A 9,136-nucleotide genomic window follows, 5' to 3' on the forward strand; every position below is an offset into this window, starting at 1 on the left:
TTCTGTTATTTCCAATCTCTTATACATCTGGTTCCAACAGGCAATCTGTGCAGATTTTTCTGTTATGCTGAAGTTCTCACAGTGGTATTGGCAGTTAAAACTAGCCAAACAAGGAAAGCTGTACACTTGTTTTGAAGCTTTAAGTTTAGTTTTATTCCCTTTTCTGAGTAATGTTTCTTTTTGTCATGCTTTAGACTTCCTCTGCCACTTGTGTTTCTTTCCAACATTGAGAAGGATGCTGCATAGTGAGGCAGAGCAGCTTTCCTTTGTTTTGAGGTCATTATTCAAACCTTCCTCTTCTCTCTGACTGCTCAAGGTAAACCTTGGATTAACTGGTAGTGTTGCTTTCTGTGGAATATGGTAGCTGGGAAAAAAGGCAAATATGGCTTGCTGTGCACACACATGTACATCTTCTGCCCTTTAAATATTACCTTTCCTAAGTACACAAGTGATAACAAATGATAACCACCCACCCCTTGCCCCAGTTTTATATATTTATCATACTCCCAACTCTATATTGTTTTCTTAGTATCTTTAAACTTTTTCTTTGGGCAGGGTGGAGGCTTTTCACATTTGTATGGGGTCCAGCCAGAATCTGGTAATTTTACTAATCACCCTGAACACTTGAACCTCTGGCCCTGGCAGAGCTACAGTGAATTGTCAAGTAGGAGCTGCTGCTGTGTGTGGCAGCCCCAAGCCCCTTGTCTGCAGCAATGGGCCAAGGCCAGCCTTGTTTGGAGGCAGAAGTATTCCCCAGCCCTCAGGTTCCCCTGTGCTGCCTGCCCCAGTGCATGGTGTGCTCTGGCTGGGTTCTGTGGGCCTGGGCACCAAACCTGTGTTCTGGTTCTGTGGGCACCTGCCTCCTCCTGGCCACCACCCTGCCCCGGGCCGAGCTCACTGCTCTGCAGAAGGTGCTCAGGGGGCCTGTGTGCCATCAGCTGCTTGCCAGGCCACATGGAAGGGGTGAATGGCTGCTGCTGGGCCAGGCAGATGAAGCTCAGCTGTGTCCTTGCTGTGTCTGACGTGCCACAGTGCTAAATTGAACAATGACTCCTAATTGTGCTGGTTCTGCTGTGTCCTGTTTATCAGACACCTCTCTGCTGCTGCAAGGCTGGGTGCTGGGGTGGCCAGTGCTGTCCGTGCCCAGTGTGGCAGCCTGGGTGCCTGTCCCTGCAGTGCCAGCACCTGCTCCTGGCCTGGATTGTACTGTCTGAAGTGAAATCCACGGTATGCTGTGCCTGCAGCAAGCACTGGAGCATTGGGTCCAAGCTTCAGGGGGGCAAAATGTGCTGCTCTGTGAGCACAGGGGTTTGCACGTGCTCTGCTGCAAAGCTTTGCTAACCACCATCACAGCCCTGCTCTGATGAGGTGTGACAAAGCCACAAAGCTGTGACTCTGAACAGCTGAAATTATACTCTACATCACTACAGCTGCTGAAATCCATCGGTGTTTGCAGGTCTTGGGAAGAGCTACCTGATTGCAACTGGGGCAGTAGGAAGATAACAAAAGTAAAGGAATGTTTCCTAATAAATGCTAAAACTGTACCCTAAAATGAGAATTAAAATAATGTATCATTATTTTATAATCTTTTTTATTACTCAGTGCTACCTCAGTAGCTTTTTATTTCTGTAGAAAACCAATATATATGGTTTTTAGGTCTCAGAAAATAAGTATTTTGTCCACCTAAGGAATATATTGGGTTGCCTGAAAAATGTTCACATTGTGGGGTTTTAACAGTTTTTAGATGAAATGCTGAACTGTGCTAAATATTCTGAACACATGACAGAAAAGATATGATGGTCTCTTGTGAATGCACATCTTACATGAGGGCAGACTCTCAGTCGGTATTTCTGGCTTGTCTTTCTGAATTGCTCATAGTGGATTTTCTATATAAGCACTTCAGTATTTCACTCCTTGAAGGAAATCACTGATTGCTAAAGATCTTCACAGGGTTTTCCTGCTATAAGGTTCTACACTAATGTGTGCGTAACTAACATGGAGTTATGCAGGCTTGCTCTATGGGAAGTCCTTAATCTAAAAAACAAGGTTGCAGCAAGGAGCAGAGACTTGGGCAGACAACAGTCTGAACAGGTAACTCGAGACATGGAAAAGCAGCTTCACCCTTGGAATGAGCTAGGCTTTCTTTCTAAAAGCCGTGTTGCCCTGTTTGTGCTGTTGGAGTGTTTCCTGCTTTGCACAAATATTTTGCAGCTGATCACTAGCAAGGAAGAGTAAGGCCAGTAGAAGAGCAAGTAGTGAGAGATCAGTGGGCTAATTGTACTGATAGTCAACACTTGAAACTTGTTTGCCATACTAATATTTCTCCTGATAGATGTCAATTTAAATATTTTGTGACCCTTAGCAAAATTTGGCTTTGTGTAGACACTGAGTTATTTATAGCATGTGTATGTGGCGTAAGGGAAATATTTCCAGTCTTTATTCTCCTATAATTTCCTTTTTTCCATACTGGAAAGGGAAGAGGTGAATTGTTTATTATCCTTTGGGAACATGCTAAACTGTTGTTTCTCACCAAAGCCTTGCTTTACCTCCGTTTCCTGCTGACCTGCTGTTACAGGACTTAATGAAACGTACTTTCAAATTAAGTTTTCATTTTTCCCATATTACAACTATCTACAAGACAAGGAGTTAATTCAATGTTTTAGAAACTCACATTTTGCATTCCAGAATATGAGGTCTTAATCTATCTTGGGGTCAAGTCTTGCTAGATTACACCCATGCAAGCATCAGTTCTGACTTTGAGTAGACAGCAATTTGTACTTGTGCAAGCTGCCTTCAAACGTACACTGGTACATGCACAGGGAGAGCTCAGTCAGTTTGGCTGTTGCAAATAATTTGGACTGTGTCCAAATTATTCAAATTTATAGATGTGATCACACTGTTATCATGCAAAGCCATTCTTACCACAAGACTCATGTTTTGCACATCAAATGAAAACAGATAGTCTCAACAAAGTCAAATGCAAATCTGACTTGAATCAGAATTTTGCATTTTTAGAAAGACAGAAGATGTCAGGAAAACTCTCCCATTATTAGCTATCACTTATTTGTGTCAGAAATTGAGTAAAAAAATGTCAAACACTGATTCTTATATGAATCCACAGGGGAAATAGGCAAGTTCTCAATTTTCTTTAGATGAACTGCCTTTTGATAGCTGAAGAAGAAGACTTTGAGGAGTGTACAAAATTTATTTGAAATAAGATATTATTTGAAATGCATACTATCTTTTTACAAAATATACAATCAACCAGCTAGTTGATAAACATATATCTACTGAAACTCACAATTAATGCATTTTTCAAAACAGATTTGATGGTATCAGAATGCCTTTAAAAAACAGATACATAGAATAATTTTGTAGACTGACAGCAGGCATCCTTGGGTGCTGGTTTTTGTTTTTACTTCTGTGAAGGATCATGCATTTATTGCTTTTTGATAGATACATGATTTATTTTTTTACCATTTTATCAAAGTTAATTGAATAATTGTGGTTATAGAAAAGATCCAGTGCCACAATAGATCCATATACTCATTCATAAGACATAACTGTGAAATAGCTGCTCTGCACCTTACTTGCTTTCCCACACTCTTTACCAGTAGTTCTAAACAGAGTTAGCCAAGGATACATATCAAAGCCAATGTAAATAAACAATTAAAAAATTATATATAAGTGGTAGAATACTTATTTTGGAAACTGTTTTGTTTTTTTTTTTCAAGACTTCAAAGGTTTACCTTCAGGACTGCTTGTTGTTTTAGGTAAGTTTGACCACCTTTGTATGATGCTTTTACTCAACTCCAGAACTGGGTCTGAAGTTACTTTTTTTTTTTTTTTCACGGAGAGAAATTTGTAACTCCTGTTAAACTCTGCCAGTATTAATTCAAGTAGAGTTTCAAGTTCTTAGAGATAAGGGGTTACATATGCACACCGATTAGAAAGGTTCAGCTATCCAGTTTTTTTGATTGCTGTTCTTTCAATTATTAGAAACTATGTGTTGTAAGAAAAAATTAGTAATACCAGATTTAAACCACAGCACTTCTGATCTTTGATGATCTTTATATATTTTGTAAAAAATGTTGGCATTTCAAGTCTAGTGCAATGACTTAAAAATCTGGGTATTTTCAGTTATGCTAATGAAAGGACTACCATGTTATCCTTTTCTGCTGATACAGAAGGCGTATGTGAAGCATGCATTTTTAAGACCAAAACTCAGACTAAAAGCTCAATGTATTCTTGACCTCCAGTGCTGAAAAGAACAGCCTGTTTTCTGTTTGAAGTCTTCATTTATTGTAGTGCTATGTTCATTTAAATTACAGGAATAGAGTGCTATGCAACACTAGGGCTGGCCAAACAAAGGATTCTTTTCAATGGTCTATTTTTATGCTCTATTTATAATACTGTAGCTGGTATTTTAGGAAAACTACTATTAAGCAAATAGCTCTGTAGTACTGAATTTTCAAGCATGTTTAAACTGTCTGGTTTGGCAGCCCACTTTAAGAAAACAAATGATAGGCTTTGTAGTAACAGCTCATTAGACAGGAGGATGGGCTTGACCTTAAGGCCTGGCTTGAGAGATCTGAGTTATCAGTTTTGCATGACCCTTGGCTAATCTCTTATCTCTGTGTGCTTCAATTCTCTATCTATAGAAAGGGATAACACTCTCTTTGCTTTCTTATATTGTAAACTCTTACTATGCTTTCTATACATGAAGCCAATGGGACCACTGGTGTGGTGCTGGCTTTGGTGCTATTACAGTAATGCATTCTATGTTATTATAAATGTAATTCCATAAAAATGTAATGTTAGATGTTAAAACACAAATGTATATATTATTAATATATAAAAGTATAAACAAAAAATGGACTTTCAGAATTCCATACTGGAGTCTGAGACTATTTCATCCTAAACACAGCCCGAACTGAGTAGTCAACAGCACTTTCAATTTCACTCAGTCTGAATAATATGTATCACCAAGAGTGGCCTTGGACAGATCCTTCCTTCTTACTGCCTCTGGAAATCTAGCTCAGATCGAAATCTACCTGATATTTGATTTGATCTTTAACTTTCACTAGTGATTGTGAAAGCCAAATAATTTGCAGGGAATGATTCCACCAGGTAAGTTCATGCACGTCCCCCATCACCACACTTTCCCCCCTCCATCACTTTTTAGGGTGTGAGCAGGGGCCTTTAGTCCAGGTCCAGTGGAATGTGACAGACAGGACTGCTGAAGATGGCACTGTGGTGGCTGTCAGGTCAGCTGTTGTTGATCTGCACTTTTGGCAAACTTCTCTTACTGGTTTAACTGTTGCTCCTTTAAAACACTGGAAAGTCCAATATGAAGTTGCTGGGGGAAAAAAGGAAATAAATATTAATGAGAGATTTAGTAGTCTAAATAAGTTTCATGCAAAGCAGAATACATTATTTGTGAAACACATGGATGGAATGTGGAATAATATTTCTTAATTTGGAAATTTAAGGTACAAAGTTGAAGGAAAAAAAAAAAAAGACAAAAGCAAGAAGGCTGCTAATATAAAATTTTCTTCCTTTTTTTGTCCTGTGCTTTGTGTATGGAACTGATGAAAAATCAAATTCAATCTACTAATTTCAAATGCTGCAAGAGGCTGCTATGCTCATTTAGTTTCCAACCACTAGTTGAAATTCAGGCTTAAGGCTGCATCCTGTTTGCATCTGCAAATGGCTCTATCCATATGTACAACTCCACTGAGATCAATAAGATTACTCATGTGAGTCAAGCAACCCAGGCATGTAAATATTTGCTGAATTTGGGCTAAAACTGGAAGGGAATGTAAACTTAGGTGGTAAATCCTACTTAAGATAAAGGATAGCACCCACAATGACTGAAGTTAAGAGAGTTAGTTCAGGTGCCTGTCTCCCTTTACTCCCTGGCAGAGGTTTACTGAGTTCTAAACATCTTTATAAAGTGGAAGGATCTTCAGCTACATGTCTACAAAATTTATTGAGAATTAGTAAGTACACTGTTTTGTTTGGTCATTGACTTTTGTTACAAGAAATCAGCTCCCCAAAGAAAAGAAGATAACATTGAAAATACCTTTTATCTTCATATTCTGTGAGGAAAGGAATTCCCCAGAATATGGGGGTGTATGCAGCTACTGCAGTCTAAAGCAAAATGCATTCATTCTATGAGGCATCAGAGCACATTACAGAAAGTGTAGGTGCTTTCTACACAATTTCCAGACATGGATGTTGGATGTGAGAAAATGTACTCTTCTTAGGAACAGAAGCAAGTCATTTTGAATTGATTCTTGAAGCAACTAGGCCTATATTCCTCTGTCCCTCTGTCCATTCAGTCTCTACCTGCTGAGTGAATCGATCCAATTGCTTATCTTTTTAGGTTCAAGCTTAAACTGATGATGGAGTATCATTTAATCTCTCTTGTTTAAATGTAGCAGTGAGGAGACATGGCATTCAGTAGTAAAGCATCCTTCTGGCATGTCCTTTCTACTCGCATCTCAATTCTGCCACTCAGTATGCAGCCCATCTGAGATTCACTTTAAGATACAGCAATCTTTTTTTTCAACCTTACAAACTTGCCAGTTTGGCATCCCATATGCACATTCCATGTGTTTATGGGCCAGCCCTATAGAGTGAAATGGTACCCTTTTGCATGGCTGTTTTGGGAGTGGTGTAGGTTCTTTTCACCAAGGCAGTTTATGCATTGACAAGATGTTAAGTTTTACTTTAGTCTCCTTTTCACTGTTAACCACTTAGTGAATCGAAACATCTTGGCTCCAGAGTGCAGATTCTGCCACCGTTTGTTTAGGATGCTGACATGCCTGGGGCTACAACATTATTTTAATATATAATGAGTTTCAAAGATGCAAAACTACTGACTGCATGTTTTATTCATTCTTAAATTGCAAAGAGGGCCCGGTTTCCTTTTGATGCCTACCCTATTAGCATATGCTACCTGTGTGCTTCTGCAGTCACTTAGTATTTGAATGTATCTGCCCTCATCAGCTATAAAGCATTAATGTTTTGCACTTGTATAGCCTTTCATCCAAGGAGCTGAAAGTCTTTTGCTGACAATGATTAAGAATTACAGTTCCCTTTGAAGTGGGTTGAGTGCTGCTACCTTTATGTTACTGACGGGCAGAGTGAGGTGGCTTTGCCCTGCCTGCAGCACGGGGGAAGTGTCAGCGCTCGCAGCCCGGAGCATCCTCTGCTAGAGCCGCTTTGCCCAGCCTTTGCACCAGTGACGTCCTGCCCCGCAGCTTTGCCAACAGCCTCGGAGGGCAGCGTTCGGCCCGATTAGCGGGATCAGATGTTTTTCACTGCCTGAAGAAGGCATTTGGCAGGGAGAATGGCCTGGGAGGGGGACAAGGCGGCAGCGGCCGGCGGGACGCGCGCCCCAGCCCCGGGACAGCGACCGCAACTTTGGCAGCTCCAAAGCCCCGTTCGCAAAGCAAGCGAGGGGAGCCCGTGTGCAGCCTCGCACGCTGCTCCAAGGCAGGAGCGCATTCCCAGAGGCGCTCCCTCCCCGCGCGGGCTTACCTGGCGGCGCTCAGGGGAAGGGCACCCTGGAGTGGAGCGGCATGCAGCGCCGGTGCGAGCAGCCGTGCCGGTGCAGCTTCCTGCGCAGCGCCAGGCTGGCTGCGGACACAGAGAGAGAGGGAGGGAGGGAAGCGAGGCGTGAGAGGGGCCGCCGGCAGTGCCGCTCCCCGGGACGGGCCGGGCCGGCCCCCGCGCTCCCCGGAGCTCCCTGGTACCCGTGGCCGTGCCCTCCCGTGCCGCCGGTGTTCCCGCTAGCAAGTCTGCAGCAGTTGCCACCTTGGGTCCCTACTTATCCCTGTTCCTCCCCCGCACCTCCCCGCCTCCCTCAAAGTTGCCAGACTCCTGGGATAGGCGAAGCATCCTCTCCCGCTGCCGCTAGAAGTAGGGATGAAGCGCACAGAGGGATGCGCCAGGTCCAAACCCGTCCCGGAGGTCACAAACCGCATGTGGGACGCGGCCGGACGGACACGCCGGAGGCGCCCGCGGCAGGCACGAAGCCCCGGCGCCCTGCCCGGCACAAGCATCACGCTGAGGCATCGCCTACCTGGCCGCTGTCCGCTGGCTGGGAGGAGGCTCGCCAGGAGCACCGCCACGATCCAAAGCAGCAGCTGGAGCCTCATGTCTGCAGTCACGGCGGAGGTGTGTGTACGTGTGTGCGTGTGTGTGAGTGTGAGTGTGTGTGTGAGTGTGAGTGTGAGTGCTGGCGAGGAAATGCCCGCGGGGCCGTGAGGGGCCGGCAGCGCTCACATGCCCGTGACAGGCCGGGGACAGGCCCAGCCCTGGCGGGTTAATGATCAGGCCCCACCGAGGCTCCCGGGCTGCGCTGCGCTCCGGGCCTCCCTCCTTCCCTGCTCCCTTTCTCCCTTTTGCTGTCACTCCCCCTTATTTTCCATAAGCAAACAGCGCAGGAATGAAAAGCCCGTGTAAACAGCAGCTCCTGTCAATGCGTAGGGGTGAGGAGCCTCTCGAACAATGCGGCCGCTCCACTTTAAATTCAGCCCGGCCAGGAAAAAAACATATGTAAAACAAGCGCCGATGTTCCCTCCCCCATTTGCAACTGTTTAAACTTTGCATTGCCCATATTGGTCCCACATGCAGACACCAATGGCAGGGGCAGGAAATGCCCCCCCGACCTTTGTTCCCCCTCCACAAAGCGGGGGCAGGGAAGCCCCCCAAGCATGGCCCTTGTCCCAGCTCAAATGCTCTCTCTCTTCTCCAAAATACCTGCCAAGTTGTGGCCATTCAAAGTGAAACTGGCAGTACTTAAGGCTAATGGGTGTCTTTTGTACCGTCAACTATTTTTAAAGGATCAGAATATTCAGGAATTAATTTGTGCGGTGTTGTTTTTGGGGTTTTTTTACCGCGTAGGGTAAAATAGATATATCTGTTCTAGCAGTGCCAGTTTGAGGCCAGCAATTTTGGATGGGACATCCATTTGCATAGCCCACCTGTACACTGCATTATATTTGTACTTGATTATGATGAGAGTTCACTTTAACGAACCACTGAAACCAACTGGTGCAGATACCCGAGCCTGAAGGGAAAAAGGGCAAATCCTGTGGAATTTGGGAGCAGCACTGACGGCTTT

The 9,136-nt window shown here is 43.9% G+C and overlaps 1 protein-coding gene across 1 annotated transcript; it reads right to left on the reverse strand.

Annotated features, from left to right (window-relative positions):
• Window positions 1-3,185: 3,185 nt before the first annotated feature.
• Window positions 3,186-8,190, reverse strand: APELA (apelin receptor early endogenous ligand). The gene is made up of 3 exons (XM_058025346.1): window positions 8,093-8,190; window positions 7,549-7,647; window positions 3,186-5,359 (listed from the first exon to the last, which is right to left on the reverse strand). The coding sequence occupies exons 1-2, from the start codon at window positions 8,166-8,168 to the stop codon at window positions 7,559-7,561; spliced, it is 165 nt and encodes a 54-aa protein (XP_057881329.1). The 5' UTR covers window positions 8,169-8,190; the 3' UTR covers window positions 3,186-5,359; window positions 7,549-7,558.
• Window positions 8,191-9,136: the final 946 nt, after the last annotated feature.

The sequence above is a fragment of the Melospiza georgiana genome, chromosome 5, assembly GCF_028018845.1.
Source record: "Melospiza georgiana isolate bMelGeo1 chromosome 5, bMelGeo1.pri, whole genome shotgun sequence".
NCBI lineage: Eukaryota > Metazoa > Chordata > Aves > Passeriformes > Passerellidae > Melospiza > Melospiza georgiana.